The following is an 18,291-nucleotide window of genomic DNA, read 5'->3' as shown; positions in this document are numbered from 1 at the left end:
CAAAAAGTACACACTTTAAAAAATCGTCATAACTCTAAAAGAATAATTTTTTAACTCAGAAGTAATCACTTTTTTTCTAACAAATAAAGATTTTAATTTATATCACGATTTTTTATTGCAAATTTTCGATGCAACTACATATTTAAAAAATAGTTGTTAAAAAAAGAAAAAAAATATGTTAAATGATATCCACATAAAATAATAATTTATAACAATTCACATTTTTCCGCTGGCGAATAAAAACCGGTGATTATTTTGGGTTAAGAATTGTGAAACAAAAATTACTAAAATGACATTTGATTATGTTAAGATATTCTTCTTGTTAATATTTGATTATCTATTCAGTAATTTTCTGTCGAGTTAAAAATAATTTTTCTTTTTTTTTTTTAAACTTAATTTTTGAGTTGTGTAATTTATTAAGTAAGCGAGCGATATGCTTTAGTGAATAACTTATTTGAGAGAATAGTTTCCTTAATGTACTTTAAATATAATACATTCTTTCTGACTCTAACCAAGAGAAAATTGCTGAGGGTCGGAATGTAAGATTGGCGATTAATTAACAGCGCAAACAACAGGTCTATTTGCGGATCATCTTTATACGCGTGCTGTGTCTTAGCTAATTATACAGACTATATAGAAGTGTACGACAGCAGAGTGCAAATTGTAGATCGAATTTCGCGCAGTAGCAGTATTCCATCGCACGGGTTATACAGCCGCATCGATAACCTTGTGTAATAGAACCATTCTGAACCAATCGCAAGGAAATTGCCTCTCGAAAATACACCGGGCAAAAGTGTAGTCCTACGTAGTCGCGTTGGTTGAACGTTAACGAACTTAAAGGTCTAGCTAGTATCGAAATCGCCCTCGTACGTTTTATCGTGTATCGTGGATACGACAAAGTCAAAGGATCTCTATACAACGGATTAGTAGTCTTTCTTTTTTATCTCCTCGAGCACTTCGCTTCAACTACATGTATATTTTATCCACGAAAAAGTCATGAAAATCGCCTCGAACATATGTTCCTTACGTATGCGCAATTGTTAAGAACTGTTAAGAACAGACAAAAGTCATCTATAATGTACATAATTTCTTTAGCACTCTCCAACGGAGCATCATGCATTATTATTATTATTTCGTCGAACTGGCACATCCCGCGAACATCGGAAGATAGTCTTGCGTGCGCAATGCCTATCTATTCGGCATGTCTATCGTAACTTCGTTCGCCATTGGTATCCCTGTTCGTCCCCGGTTTACGAACTTGACGGTGAGAAGCGAGGGTATATCCATGGACATGTTTGCAACATCCTATAGCCACGCGCCCATGCTCAAACTTACATTACCGTGTTCAGACGCGGAACGTTTCGCAATAGCTCCCGAGTGGCAGGGATATGTACACGCAGGAGAGACGCACATAGCTGTAATACGTACATACGCGATGTGTGGCAAACGCAGCGAGATAATGCGCTGACAGGTGAGAAAGGTGGACGGAAACCGCGACCTCAACAGAGAGTTGCTTCTATTATGATTCGTCATACTCTAGATCGCATCAGAAAAATTTTTTTCAGTGTCTGAACGATAAAACAGAATTGCTCTCATCTATCTCCCCCATCTATCGGAGTATCCCCCAATGGGGTGAATTTCTCGATCCGATGTTGACATATGTGATACAGTTCCCGTAAGTATCTTTTAAAGCACTCTTCCTAAACCGTGTTGTGTCACAGCTATCTGAATATCTTCAATACCGGCAGATATTCTCTTCTGAAAATCTACCTCGATTTTAACGTATATATAGTCAACACAAAGTGCATATATATTTGTATATATCTGTGTGCGCAAAGCACCTTAAGCCGGATCAAGCAAACGAACGTGAACAAACACGAATGAACAACTTGCTTCAGTAAACGTGAACAATACTGCTATAAGCATGTTAAAGTAAGCTATTCATTCGTATTTATTCGCGCTCGTTTATTTGGTTTGAACATGGCTTCACAGATATATTGTATTAAAAAAGTTCTCGATTAGAATAATTCTATTAAATTGTTAAGGTTGAAAAAGTTAAAATTCTTATTAAGAATTCATTTCCTAATTTTTATGATTAATTAATTAATTAATCGCAAAAATAATACGAGTAATATAAAGAGTTTACTATAAACAATGCAAACCGCTCACGTTCTACGTTCGCGAGTCTTAGACAATAATACTAACGCACGCTCGCTTGAGCAAGGTTTAAACTTACGACCCTACTGTGACGTTTCGCTAAATACTATAGCCACCCTAATTCCTCGGTTGTCACCGAGCCTTTAATGATGTTGTCAGCCGGTACGTCCTCTTATTGTCGCCATTAATACAGGACGGATAATGCAGGATGTCGTAGGAATTAGGAAACCCTCGTCAACGAGAATGAACATTTCACCAATTGTACACTTGATCGGTAATTTAACTAAGCAAACGTGACTCAGAAAGTGACTAAGAAATTACCGACTCTATTACAATGTATGGAAAAATTTTGATACAATTATATTTAATATGTTTGCATTATTCGGTTTGCGATTTATGTTTAATATTAATTATTTGCTTCATAAAATTTTACCGAGGAAAATTTAATTTTACATCTTTTATCGTTCTTTCCAGAAATCCATCAATCAAATGCGTAAGTGCTTCGCTTCGATTTATCGTCTTTAAAAACAAATTCAACGATCAATCATGTTAAGTAGTCAAAGTATCGTCTAGAACCAAGTGAATGTATAAGCTAAGATTACGTTCGATGTAGTGTCTGACCTTTTATTACTAGAAATCGAATAAGTCTTGAATAATTTGAGAAAGCCTTTCGGTAACCCAAATTACAAAAACACTATTGATTAAAACATGTTAGACTAGAAAACATCAGTAATAAATACTAAATGTCATACCTAATTTTATACCTAGTGTTATTATATAATCATTATAAAAAGAACAATGTAATCTGTAGATATCATAGTACCATTGTATAAGAAAAATATAAAATTGATAGTATTATTTTTTTATTAACTGTTTGCACGGAAAGAATGGATTTGCTGAAACATCTAAAAATTTTGCTATATATATATATATGTGTGTGTGTGTGTGTGTGTGTGTGTGTGTGTGTGTGTGTGTGTGTGTGTGTGTGTGTGTGTGTGTGTGTGTGTGTGTGTGCTGATATATATGTGTGATGTGTTGATGGTCAACACCATCTAGTGACAAAAAACCGCGGATACTTTTTAGATGACCCAATATATATATATATATATATATATATATATATATATATTTATAAATATAAATCTAAAACTAATTTTGTTGGACTATAAAAATAATTATCTAGAGTGCTCAAACTAATTAGTGTCAAAACGTTTTGCAGCATTGCTCATCATGTTTAAAATTCATACATAATTATTCCAATAACTTAACAAAATTATTTTTAAATATGTATCTAACTAATTTTTTAAATATTAGAAAACTTTCTGCAATAAGTCATTACATAATCTTTAAGTCATAAGCCATAAAAAATCAACCAATTGAATGTGAGAAGAATAATCGGCCATGATTAGTTAATTTCTTATGACTTAAAGTTTAGATAATGTCTTATTGTAGAAAGCCTATTATACTTTAAAAAGAGCTATTTCACTTTCTTCTTTTCGTATCAATGACGGACTTAATTTTCATGTATCGGAAATATTCAACGATAATCAACCATACGGCTTGAAACGATAACGCGATTCGACGCTCATTGTCAGTACAAACGCGGTTAACAACACGCTAATCACTAGGACGATCAATTATACAGCCAGATAATTCGCCACTTACGAAACGATTGTCGAAAGCTATAGATAATTCGATACGAGACGAACATGTTTTCGTATAGAGATGCAGCTTCCGGCCGCATTCGTATAAGCGCAACGATATAAACGCATCCATTTTCTTTCGTGGAAACGGATGGCGAGTATTGACTCTCGTTTCAATATTCAACTTCTTGAATAAAACAACAGCAACTGACCGGCTAGTCGACCACGATCCTCCGACATTGAGTCACCGGGTACATTCCAAAGATCTCGCCGCTGCATCAGCATTCGTCCGTGTCCACGAAAAAGATAGCCCACTTGTATGCCCATATCTTGATAAACACCGAATGCAACATCGTACTGCGCGATCATTTTGTAGAAATAGTACCTACACGAGATTTGCGATTGGAATATGCGAACGATCGATGTGCTAATCTTAACCGTATACTGTGCCAATGACACAGTTTCATTAATCATTTCATTATTTTCTCATGTAAACTCATGTCAATTTTCCTAATTCGTGAATAAATATCCATCTAATAATATATTTTTAGTTTCGTACAACTAATCAAATAATTTAAAGTTCATTGTTGTCATCAAAAATTTATATTATAAGTATAAAACTTGTAAGCCTCTTTATGAATAAATCACTTTTATCAAGTATCGGTTTCTACTTCTATTATACATCAACATTTCAATTCAATTTTACATAAAGTATTTTTATGCCATAATTAAATATAAAATTCAAATAAAAATATTTAATAATTTTTATTTCAAATTTTATATCTGCTTTTTTAAATATATTTAATATCGTAAAAGTATAAATTAATTTAAATATTCAAAGATAATTTTACTTTTTATTAAATATTGATTTAAATTCCTACGTTGTTAAACATATTTAAAAAATGTGAAATTTTGGCATGTAACCAATAAATGTCATATACAAATAAAAATAATTTATTAAATATTCCAATATATATTATCAATATGATTAAATAGCTTACAAAAGGTTAGTCCGTAAACTTAGTACATTAAAAAAAAATAATATAATTAATAATTGTTTTAACATAATTCGTCACAGCATTACTTTTTATATAATAAATTAATTAGATTGTACTAATTTTAAAATTCCTACGCTTTTATTTTTGCATGTGGCACATGCATATTAAAAAAATGTCAGGATATTTTTTATCTTCCACACAGAACGTATAATATTTAATCTTAGAAAAATATAGGAAAACCAAATGCAAACTTAAATTTTAATAAAAGATTATTTAAGAAAATAAAAAGAGAAAATAAACCAATTTCTCTAAATATTCACAATTATTATCTATCACGTTCTGAAATAATTATTTTATTTTCATTAAAAAATATATATGTATGTATATATATATATATATATATATATATATATATCACACATAACCTCTTGTAATCTTTAGTATTTACAAAATATATAAGAATACCGTTTTATGTTTATTAAAAAATAAACATAAAAGCTTTTTATATAATATAAAAATACATCATATCAATATATTATTTATTACAACATAAATTTTATTTTAATTTTTTTTCTTTCTCATCTTTTACATTTTTCTTTCTACGCTATTTCTTTCAACTTCAATATTTAAGTATAAGGCAAGTAATAATACTATAATTATTCATAATTAATAGATATAATCTATAATACTTTCATATTCTCAATTGCGTTTCAGGAAAATTTTACATAAAAGTTCAATAAAAAAACGCTTCAATATAAAAAAAGGATTGCTTCGTTAATGTAAAAAAAAATCAAATATTGATTGAATATTAACTCTTTTGTAGCCCATTTATATTAAGGTAACAGATTCATGAGACTTGTTACATTTTTATATCGCATTAATTTGAGATATATATATATTCTTCAGATACATTATATATATATATATTAGGTGTTGGAATTAATTCGTAGCGTTTTACAAGTGATGGGAAGTACTTTCATTAATGTATTTTTTAATGCTCATGTGAAATAAATAACATTCTTTCATTAAAAAACGCTACGAATTAATTCCAACACCTAATATATATATATATATATATATATATATATATATATATGCATCAAATACGTCCATTACCTTAATTGTTTAATGTAAAATAAAGTATAAAAGTATTGTTTGACTCACCAATACGATGCGCAGCAGCGGAGTTATCAATCACATCGTAAACTACGTAAAAATATAAACTACGTTAAAATATAAAAATTACATCCTATTTATTATACATATATAAAGTTACATTACATCGTATAAATATGTCATTAAATGTCTAAACACATTCTGAAATTAAATAATAAATTGATATTAAATAACTTACCCCCTTTCCCCATAGTTGCTCCGCCGTCGCCCGATGCGTCCCAGGCCTCTTCCTCCTCCTCAAGTGTTGCTCCGTTGAACTCATATAACACTTCTGAAAATATGATCACATGACATTTAACATGATACCCTCGACGTTAATTGCAACGCGCTTTATTATGTTACTTCAATGAATAATAACTGTCACGTTGACACGTTTACGAGACGTTGATCGTGAAACTAACTAATTATGTGTACTGGGAATCGCAAGTAATGATAGTATTTTCTTTCATTATAGTCGCGATCGATTACGAGAGATAATACACGTTACGACTGTTACCTATTCAATGATTGAATGATATACCACGATCTTGCGTAAACAAAAGAATTAATTCTGAATGTCGATCACGTGTAAAGCTATCATATCTAAATCATAAGAAAAGAGTACGTATAGATATGTACATTTTTTTTAAAAAAAGATGATCCGGGAATGGAAACAGAGGGTATAATTTCGTATGTCTTAAATATAGATATTTAATAAAATAAAATTTCTTGAACAATAATTTTCGTTGGCAATTTTTATTAATATGATTATATAAATAGAAAATTTTAATTATTGATCAGAAATTTTAATTTCAAAAAGAATACATGTACTCTCTTTTAAAAAAATACGGCCGGTAATCCTAATCACGCGACACTTTACGATATTTCCGACATAAATCGCACAAAACACGCTTTATTATGTCACTTCAGTGAATAATCACACAAAACACGATTTATTACGTCACTTTGATGAATAATCATCACGTCAACACGCTTGCAAGCCGTTGATCGTGAAGGCTAGATTAATCATGTGGTTGGGAATAATTATTTGTTCATTAAGAAGATAGAGAATAATACTATTAATAAATCAAGACTAAGCGTCCCAAATTAGAAAAGACAGTCCAAAATTTTAACTCTTCGTCTCAATTTATAACACGACCCAAATTTTGTCCAAAATTAAGGATGTGATTAAAATTATCTTTGTTCTACTATTTTAAGAAAATAATAAAGTATAAAATAATAAACGAAAAGATAAAAATAATAAGTATAAAATTAATGTGATTTTTTTATTTAAAAACCCCAACTACTCATAAACAACATTTAGTAGAAAAATTTTATTACCAATTTTAAAAAATAATGTGATCTCATAACTTAATATAATTTTTGTTGTAATATTATGTATAACGTTATACATTAAGTGTTATTAATTATTATTACAAATATAATTATATTATCCATATGTTTCATTATTAATTATAAAAAATATTTATCGATTAAAATTTAATTATAATAATACGATAGTATTGAATTTTTTTTAATGTCTATTTCCCTTTTTAAGGAATTGGTTACATATAATAGTTCTTAATAATAGTTCTTTCTCCTGGCATTTGACGTGATCGCATTATAAAGGTCAATAGTTACATTACATCGCAACGCACAGAGCAGTCATTAGGGTATATCCACACAACTTGCATAGCCACATAAACATATGCATAAAAAATTATCCAATTACATTTTACGTGCCTTTATAGAAGAAATATAATTGGATAATTTTCTTTATGCATACGTTTATGCAGCTATGTAAGTTTATGAGGATACACCCTTACGAATCGCGATTTTGTGTAAACACGTACATATTACAGCCGCAAAAAAAAAACAATCTTCAAGTCTCATGTCCAGTTTTTGATCCTAGGAAATATTTAACATGCAATAAAGTAAACCCAAATATTCAATTCTTTACATTTCAAATTAATTATACATTATATTAAAAATGACAGCAGTAATTAAGAATTTTTTTCTCAGCAAGTAATACGCACGAATAACGTATGAAGTGAGATTATTCACTTCATAGTAACTCCGCCATTGCCCGATGCCTCCTCTTCCTCCTCTCAGATCATTCCTTCAAAATCACTCGCGAAAATCACTCAGTAATTAACACTAGCGCTAATTATCAAAATAAGACGATTGTGATCAGTTCGTACATATTAATGATATACGGTGTACTCATCACTCTGCGATAGATTGCAACGAAAGTAAATAACGAGAAAAGAAGCAAGAAAAATAGTAGAACGATACACTACGATTTGCTCGGGTTGTTTATCGAATAACGCGACACACCGATACGTCGCGACATTTTGAGAACTGACGGTGACAAGCTATTTAATGAATCACTGATGTAGAAATTTACGTCGTATACTTGACAAAACGAAATGCGACTGTAATTATTGATCACACGTAGTCACGATTCTATTCATGCTATTTGTTTCGAACACGATCTTTTTGCACTACGTGATGACTGACGAATAATGAATATAGCGTCACAATTCACACGGCAACTTCACTCCTAAAGCCGGTTCTACATTAATTGCAAGCTGATCGCAAGTTTGTTGCGACAGCCAATATGAAGCGTTGATTTCAAATGCAAGCGTCAGATTGGCTGTCGCAACAAACTTGCGATCAGCTTGCAACTAATGTAGAATCGGCTTTATAATCAGAACGTGTGACTGTGATGCAGAGTCGAGTTGCGTCGGTTAAAGTTCGTATATTGAAAGAAAATTAATAAATTTTATAAATAATTTAATTACGTATAGAAATTAGGATTAGGTACCCTATTATTGTAAATAAAATTAAGTAATTAAAAATTAAATGTTAAGCATTAAAATGGAGTAAAAAATTCTCGTATATTTTCTTAAAAATTAACACAATGTCATGGCTTATTTCGAACTACAGTTAAATTAACATTTGTTAATTATATTAATTCAAAGTTAATTTAATTATAGCTCGAAATAAGCCATGACATTGTGTTAATTTTTAAGCATTAAATTTAAATAATTTGGTAGTATTTTAAGGATTAGAGGAACTTGTTTTATAAATGATAGTCCACGATAGGAAGATTTTAATAAAGTATATGATCAAAATTCGGCATCGTATGTAACAGAGTAATAAGGAGATCAAACTCAAGCGGCCAGTCACGAAAAAAGTGAGCTCGAAACACGGTGTCGGAAAACCCATGAAAAATCGGGGCCTGCTGATTTTAGTGCCTTTGTAAAAAGTTGGAAATATTGACTATCATGTGGTCACAGGTCATACAAATCTATCTACTATATACATACGTGTACATATTATATAGGAAATATCTGCTTCGATAAGACAGTGACTTATTGAACCTAGCACGCACTACGTGCAGCAATTAAGCTGCATTCAGAGATTTTATCAGAGTGCTTGAGTCTGTCATTTCATTCTTATTTTACATAGAATCATAGAATGACACATAAGGGCACTCAAGCAAAGTTTCCGAACAATTTAAGAGGTGACACAGTATAGTCAACTTATCACTTTATTGTAAGACAGAGCAGATAATTAATTAATAATTGGTCACAGGTTAATATAATTGAATGATTAATAATTGATCACAAGTTAATATAATTGAATAATTAATAATTGGCCACTGTATCACTTTTTATCGCGTAACAATTATGGACAGAAATCACTAAGTGATCCGATTAGTATTAATTATTTAGAATAATTGCGTTTTCTCTTAATATTCTTCTCGATAGAAAAATAATGCTAGAACGCACAAAGCGCGCCGCGTCGACCTTTCGATTCGAACTTCGTCGTACGAATGATAACAAGACGAGTGCGCGTGTACAATAGAGACTCTTATAATGCTCGAAGGCCAAGGCTGCGCCGATGTAAATAATGAGTGACGAGCGGCGAGTATCGTCATACATACATATACGTTATCGTCCCCAAATTCAACGCATATACGAATGAACTATTTCGTTTTTTATTTTTTATAATGAAACGATCTCTCTCTCGTAATACGCATTTTACTTTTCCAATACGTTAGCATAATTAAGTATGTATAATAATTACTTCTCAATTAAAACAACGTTTTTATTAAAAGAACGATTAAATGAGTTATAATGTAAAACTTAAATTTGTCCGTAATAAATATTAATTATTTTCCATGGCGTAGGTAGCACCTATTGATATGTTTTTACGTAAGAAATTAAAGGATGAAAATAATAAAATTCATTTTAAACGTGATTTATATCACAGAATTATATAAAATAGAATTCTATGATATATAAATCACATTTAAAATGTTGATTTAAATTTTAATTATTAAAATAAGACTTAATTTATATGCTATGTATACATTATTCAAAAATTAATAGTTAACGAGACATTTTATAGAACATTCAGCATAATAAATGTAAAATATATTACTGTAAAGTATTAATTCTTCTCTTTATAGCATTAACTTAATTCTTTTCTATGGAGAATAATTAGAAAATTTATATTAATCCTTAGTACACACGTACGATCATTCGTGTTCTGGATTAATTTTCATCGATTTATATACTTTTACAAGTATATAAAAATTATTAAACGATTTTTATATATATTTTGACATCTTTAGAAAGTATTTGTATAGTTGTATATTCTCATAATAAATTGTAGATAAATTGTTTAATTAAATATAGTTAACAAAATGAGAGAAATGCACTGTTTCATACAAAAATATAAAACTCTGAAACAAAAATTAAAAAAAAATATAGTTCAATATCTTAAAATTGACAACATTCCAAACTACAAAAAAAAATAGTTCAAGTATCGGCTGTCCAAAAAATTTAGTTATTGAGTAATCTGAAAATGTTTTTTTTTAATATGCATAAATAGCTATAAATTGAAGATATGTTGCATTTATATTTTAAATAATGCATTTTATTAGTATTATTGCGTTAAAAAGACTTATAAGGAAAATGTTTTTTTATAATAGACAACATAATATATAATATTACTGACAACATTTACCACAAGGGTATCAAAAATTATATTTATTAAGGGCTAATATGTTGTTGTAGAATTAAATTTTTGTTTTTATAATTTACGAAATATTCTCTCCCGCAATACAACCGAGAATTAATTGAAAATAAAGAAAAAAATAAAAAGTTTTTAGTTACAAAAAATGTACACTCTATACATACGTTGGGTCATTTGTGACTCAGAAGTGTACAGAGTTGAACTTCGGGATTATGCAATTAAAGGATACGCACAAATTGAGGCCGACAACGTAAAACTTGTTCTTTAGATGCCAAACTTTTTTAGAAATAAAAAAGAGACTGATATTTGACCAGAGATGCGATTCTGTAATTGTTTTACATGTCTACCGATAATTGTCGGTGTCATTGCGCAGCTTTTTATACCACATAAAATATCTGCGCAACGATACCGATAACTATCGGTAGGCGTATAAAACAGTTACAGAATATAGACCTAGGTGCTCTTAGTATTTTAAAAAAAGAATGCGCAGAACACGAATAACCTAAAAGTATTATATTAAGGTTTAATTGTGAGACACATGAAACGGGTATCAATTGCCTGTTCAAGACTCATAGGGTAGTATTCATAGTCGGATCTTAGAGGCTTTGTACAATAAGCCATTACTTAAGGTAATATTTAATAAACCATAAGAAATTGACCTATCACAGTCGAATATGAGAAGAATAATCAATTATAATTGATTAATTTCTGAAAATTTAAAGCTTAGATAATGATTTATGGTAGAGAAAGAGCCTGTTATATTTTAGACCATCTTAAGTACAGTCTTAAGATATTAAAAATCAATCGGAGAGCCGTATTAGCATCTTAAAATATTACTTAAGATAATCTTAAAATAAGAACGAACTATGAATACCGTTCATAGTCATAGTACAAATCAGTGCATATGATAGCACGACGGCCTCGTACGCGGCGAGCGTCATACACGTATTTAACAAACCAAACAAAGGCAGCCTCACCAAGATGCTAGACAGTTTATTTATTGGCAATAAGAACAATAAAAATATTGAACTATACATGTCAAAACATAATAAATAGGAAATAGGAAATAAAAGCCCATAACGTTCGAAGCTGGATCTTTAATGCTTAAATAATTCAATGTGAATTTGTATATATATATATATATAGTATATACATATATACATATATACTATTGTGAGTGTTCTAAATCTTTAGACCATTATGCAATATAAACACTTCGACGCAATATAAATAACAAGTACAATAAGATTTTTATTGTTTTTATTGTTTACATTACGTCGCTTGAGAGAAAGACGTTGTTTCCATACTGACTGCGAATTGCGATGAATATTACTATGGCCTCAGTGGTTTAAAGACTTAAGATGCTCGCACGAAATACTAAAAGATTTGGATTCGATTTCCGGCCGAGATAATATTTTTCGCAATAAATAAATTTATTTACAGATTTTCAACATATTAAGATATCTTTAACAAATGCCTATTGAGCATCAAAAATTATGAAATTATTTCAGTAGTTTAGCTGCGTTTTTAAGTCCGGAAAAATTAATTTGGCGCGTAGTTAAAATGACTAAACAAATATGATATATGTATGCATATGTAGTATATACAATTCAATTGAATTATTTAAACATTGAAGATCTCGCCGCTTCGATTGTTATGGACCTTTATTTCCTATTTCCTCTATTAGATTTATTTATCATTTATTATTTATATATTTATACACGAAAAATTAATGTTTATTAAATAGTTTGTGCTCTTTAAACTTCAAATTTTTTTCAATAAATGTCATCTCACTGCATATTTCACTCCTAAGATTTTGTAAATTAAGTACGTCGTTTAAGATAATAATTAATTTCGTTTTGAAATAATAGTGATAAACATAAATTCTAATTCGAAAAATATATGGCATTTGGATTACAAAATCTGTGTACATTTCAATGGTAACTGTGTACAATTTTAAAATCAAAATTTCAATAATTATTAAATTTAATAATTATTTGAGAAATAAATGTACTTTTGTTTTCATACAAAAAGTTACATGCAAATTAATATATATTGTATTTGTCATTGTTATTTCCTTTCAAATCTCTATATTCCAAAAGAAAATTTTATAATTAAAAAATTATAGTTATTATAGTTTAAACAAGAAAATAAGATTATATTGCTGCTAAAAATAAAGATTAATCTTACTTTCTAAATTTATTGAATTATATTCAATTTCACCCTAATTCAGTATGCATATATGTGTATGACACGCAAATAATTAATAAAAATTTAAATCTAATAATGATAAACAAACTGTTATAAGTATTTTTTTGATAAAAACAAATAAAATTTATATTTCTCAAATAATTAAGTATTACATTTAATAATCCTGTTTAAAGTAATTAATTAGACATGTAAATTTACATTTAAAAAAGAAAAATGTTTGATAATTACATGTAGTTATTACATGTAGTAATTACATTTGCTATTAGTAAATAACTTGTCTATATATACATGATGTCCTAAATATGAACCCATATGAAGTCACATCAATTTTGATATCTGGAGCGTACATATTGCATCTGGATATTTGTACATGATGATTTAGAATTCTATCTGACAATTTAATGTTTGTAACTATTTCACACATATGAAAGATTAAGCACAGAATTTGAAATAAATAATATTTCGAATAATATTAAATTAATCAATAAAAATAAAGTTTTTTAATCAACAACTGCAATGCACACATCCTAAATGTGTATTTAATAGTTGCAGTTTCATATAATGCATTTATAAAGCCTTATTGACATATCTCTCATAAGGAATCAAAATATCGTTAAGCAATAAAAAATGTATATATTTGTCTAGTAAAAATCATATAATAAATGATAAACATAGTTATATCTGAATGTAAAAATTCCACACAATATTTTGTCAATTTTGACTATTAGTAATTCGGAAATTATTGTAACTCTGATATTTCTATACTTATTTATATGTTTTTTTTTTGTAAAAAAAAACTAATATTTTAATTAATCGTCAAAATATTGTTAAAATAGTATAATATATGCAAGCATGATATTTCCTATTGTCAAAAATATTTCCATTATTGAAAAAAAAGACGAGAAAGCGTTTTCACTGAAAATTCACGAAGGCAATGAACATCAAGACTAGTATAAAATTTCGATCGGATCGAATAGAAATCGGGCACAAAGCGCAGGGAAAAAGAAATTGAGAGAGCGATCTCTTGCGGAATCACGACGATTCGATAGTTTGTCTCCTAAAAATGACTAAAGCCATTTTTGGTGGAAATACATACATGTATTACATATACATCACGTATACGGATGCATTACATGTACATATCTCGTTTCGAGTGTGTAAGAGTGTGGTGTATGTGCGCATATACGCAGCTACGTGTGCACGATAGTGTGGCCGACCAAAGCCCCAACTCATATAGGAGTGTTTAGATTTTAGGATGCACATGGGAACGTGTGAATCCGGGTGGCGCGGTAACCCGTATTAGGGTCACGTGCAGATTTGCCGAGGTGAGACCCTATCTTATGCGTCCCACGTATACTCATCTCCGAATCAGAAACCCGTCATAAACGATGCAAGGCCCATATCCTTCTCGAGACCGACCTCGCCCTGCGCCGAAATTCCAACCCCTATGAAACCCCCGCGCGATATACTCGTGGCGCGAGAAATCAGACTACTGCTTGCCGCCGCCGCCGCAACAGCTGCGTTTCCGGTTGACTGGCAGAAGGCAGTTCAGTAATAATTAAAATGGCGATCCTACGGCCGCTCGTTTATGTATACTTTAACGATACCAAGATTAATCGCGTACGTGGGAAAGCCGCGAGTATGAGATGCGGTTGGCTAGAAACTGGGCTACTAAATTTGTCAACTTTTAACCTGAGAAGAGATTCGTATTCATCAACTTGATTTATTGTTAGAAGAGCATTGTTCGATTATCTTATCTAAACTTTTATTATAATTTATTTTTTTATTTAAACAACTGACATTATAAATGATATTTTGTATCGTGCATCAGCTTGCATTATAAATATAGTGATCATATGTCCTTTATTGTAAAGGACAGTTTTTTACTTCAGATGGCCGTCCTTTGGATTTATTTATTCTTTTTAAAACTTAATTTTATAATTTATTTTAATAATATTACGGAAAATTAAAAATTACTTTTTAATTAGCATTCCAATGTCTAATGTACTAATAAGATTTTTAGAAATAGAAACTATCGACAGTTTTATGAAAGAGCAATCCCAAGAATAACAAGTCATTATGATGTTAAAATAACTCCAAAATGATCATTAAAAGTTATGCTTGGGATATTAGTTAAAACAGAACAACATAATCATAATGACGTCAAGATGAATGATTAAAGTTACGTTTAATAATAAAATTTGCAGTCATTTTGATGTTATGATGACTTATGCTTTACTTAAGAATTATCTTAAATATACCACCAAGAAAATTTCAGAGATTAATGCATAGACTTCTAACAGACACAAACTATTATAGTTTGGAAATATTCAAGAATAAAGTTTTAAAAGTTTAAGTTTCATCTATTATTTCTTCTAAACAAAAAATATGATCATCGTAATTATAAAAATCATGGCAGCAACGGCAAAGAATCGTCAGATTGAATGAGCGGCCGCAAATTTTGATGATCCTTCAACGCAAACTCGCACACCGAAGTATCTATATATTTGTTTTATTCGCTCGTTTGCGAATTCGAGGAGAGTAGAGCAGGGTGCATGATCGATCGGCGTAGACAGTATATCAAACGTGCATCCATCCATCCAGTCTGACTACTATAACATAGAGTCTCGAAGGGGACAAGAATATCCTATTTCCGGGTGTTTTATCGACGGCTGTTCTCTATGCTTTGCGAATCACTGCAGATCGTGTTTTGAACCGTATCATTCGTTTGTCGAATACCCCGACTAGCACGTGCATCGAGCACGATTGTACATATATACGCATGCACGCGCGCATTCTTCCCGAATTTGCATTTTCATCGTGCATACACGCAGCATTCGGCAAAGGGACGCACCCCCTCGTTGTTTTTCTCGTACAGGAGGATAACGTTTGTGGACTTAGCGATATTTCTGGTTGAATTTGTCACACGCAATGCGGAACGATATACATCGCTCCATATTGGGATATATGTAAGAATAACATGCGATAGGATGCGAATATGCGAAAACGCTTGCTCGTTGTATACATTATTTCTAAAAAAGTCTAGCGTATATGTGATCACATGCAATGTTCCTCGGGCAATATGCATCATTTTTTGAAGAATTTATACATCTGCACATAAACGAATATTAATCGCACGCGATACCTTGCTTTATTTTTTCAAAATTATATATATATATATATACAATATATATATACAATATATATACAATATATATACTCATATAGAGAGTCGCTAGCAGCTACAACGAAACTAACGCTTAGTCAACGCTACGACAGTCAACTGACGGCCAAGTGTTTTGTCATCCAGTATTAGGCCATCACTGGCAAATGACTGGCTAAAATGACTGGACCAATACCATCTGCCAGTACTGAATCCAAGTTATCATCCAGTACTTAGCCAGTACTTGAGTACTAGTAATTTGTCAGTACTGTGCCAGTACCTAAATTCTGGCAACCAGTAATGACACAACACTGGATCGATTGTAAAATCCTATAAATAGTATTTACTTACCAAGCAAAAATCAATTTATTCAGATTTCCAGAAGCGATGAAATTTCTCTGACCTATTTATACCACAGGTCGATCTGAAACAAAAAAAGAAAAGTCTATTTAAAATTGGAATATTACGGATTTTATCAAAGAAACGTAAACCATTCTAATTGTGCGATTACGTTCACATATAAAGTGTTAACACAATTACGACTAGATCACAAAGGCTTTTAAGATAAACAACTTTAAATTAAATTTTGAATGAATGATAGATTTCTCATTAAATTAAAAAAAAAGTGATTAAAATTTTCAAAAAATGTATATAAGAAAAGTTCTTTTTCAATATTATCCGTATTTGGATCTTTATAAAAGCTCTGATAAAAGAGAAAATTGATAAAAGAAGAGATATCTAAATATAGGGCATTCTACGGGAAATCAAGTTTCTCCTCAGGGAGATCACAGAATCATATTATAATTTGACATTATTTGACTTAAAAATGAACTAATAAATGATAAATAAGGTCATGAAGATGTCTTTATAATATTATTATGACTTGTGTGTTTTATTTGGGATTTTCGAACAGAATAAGTCATAATAATGTAAAAATAACGTTAAGATGAATCTAATTGAAAAGTGACTTTCAGTAATCATTTTAAAGCCATTATCCTTTATAAAAAAAATTTAATATCGATGATCAATATACCGAAATACAGTTTAATTATTTATATTAAGCACTAAAAGCACTCTTGTTCAATATCTTTGATCCTTCAGACCTAATTTGATTAAAACCATGTTAAAAAAATTTAAAAAAATTTTTTTTAATTTAGTTTATGCATACTTAAATAAATAATGTATACTAAACAATTTTTTTTCAAAATTTTGTCTATTTTTCCAACATATACCTTGTCTCAGATGTCAAAGGAATTAAATAATTTCAACGGATAATGTCTTCAAATTTGATGTACAAGTGTTGTATATTACAAAGTGCGCTGGATCTGAATAAGGACCAAATAAGTAATTAATTACTGTCTTTCAGTAATAAATTGGCCCTTATTAGATTTCTGTAAAAGTGCAGGGTTCTCAGGTCCATCCCCTCTTCTCTTCCTCCTCATCCTCCTTCTCAAATCACGTACTTTCGAGCATTTCAACGATGTTATACAGTTGATAAAACAACTGTATGAAGTCAAGTGCGGAAAAAAAAACGTACGCACGCGTCAGGATGACGAATGGCGTTAACACAGGGCTGTCGCGGCGTGCCATATGCGGAAAGAGGTAATCCACAAGTCGTCGATCGACGTTCTCTCGCAGCGAAAGCCGGTATTATCCGCGGCAGGGTTGGAAATGCGCGCATTAGAGCCGCCAACGTGCCACAATTTCGCAGGGGCGCAACACCCACATACACTCCGGTCAATAGTTTTAACTCGTGAAAAACGTTAGGCCGCTTAAAACGGACGCATATACGCATAACACGCAGGCCGTCGCGGCTTATCCGCGGCAATAATCCTCGCGCTGGTGCATATACGCACGCACACGCACTGCGATCATGAATATTTACGCAGAATTCGGGTAGGCCCGCCCGCGCAGG

The 18,291-nt window shown here is 30.6% G+C and overlaps 1 protein-coding gene across 6 annotated transcripts in view; it reads right to left on the bottom strand.

The window, feature by feature from the left end:
• Positions 1-10,929, bottom strand: part of LOC105145981 (uncharacterized) — a 282,127-nt gene extending 271,198 nt beyond the window's left edge. Inside the window, exons 1-4 of one of the 6 annotated variants that reach the window (XM_087409511.1) lie at positions 9,286-10,929; positions 7,990-8,184; positions 6,153-6,245; positions 5,963-6,004 (exon numbers count right to left, since the gene is read on the bottom strand). In XM_087409511.1, the coding sequence (XP_087265637.1) occupies positions 5,963-6,004; positions 6,153-6,165 (55 nt within the window). In that variant the 5' untranslated portion in view covers positions 6,166-6,245; positions 7,990-8,184; positions 9,286-10,929. The other 5 variants (XM_087409501.1, XM_087409506.1, XM_087409521.1 and 2 more) reach the window with 5 other exon arrangements.
• Positions 10,930-18,291: the final 7,362 nt, after the last annotated feature.

This window comes from Acromyrmex echinatior, chromosome 1 (assembly GCF_024713525.1).
Source record: "Acromyrmex echinatior isolate Ae372 chromosome 1, ASM2471352v2, whole genome shotgun sequence".
Classification (NCBI taxonomy): Eukaryota; Metazoa; Arthropoda; class Insecta; order Hymenoptera; family Formicidae; genus Acromyrmex; species Acromyrmex echinatior.
Note: the sequence above shows the minus strand (reverse complement) of the source record. Positions and strands in the feature narration are given on the sequence as shown.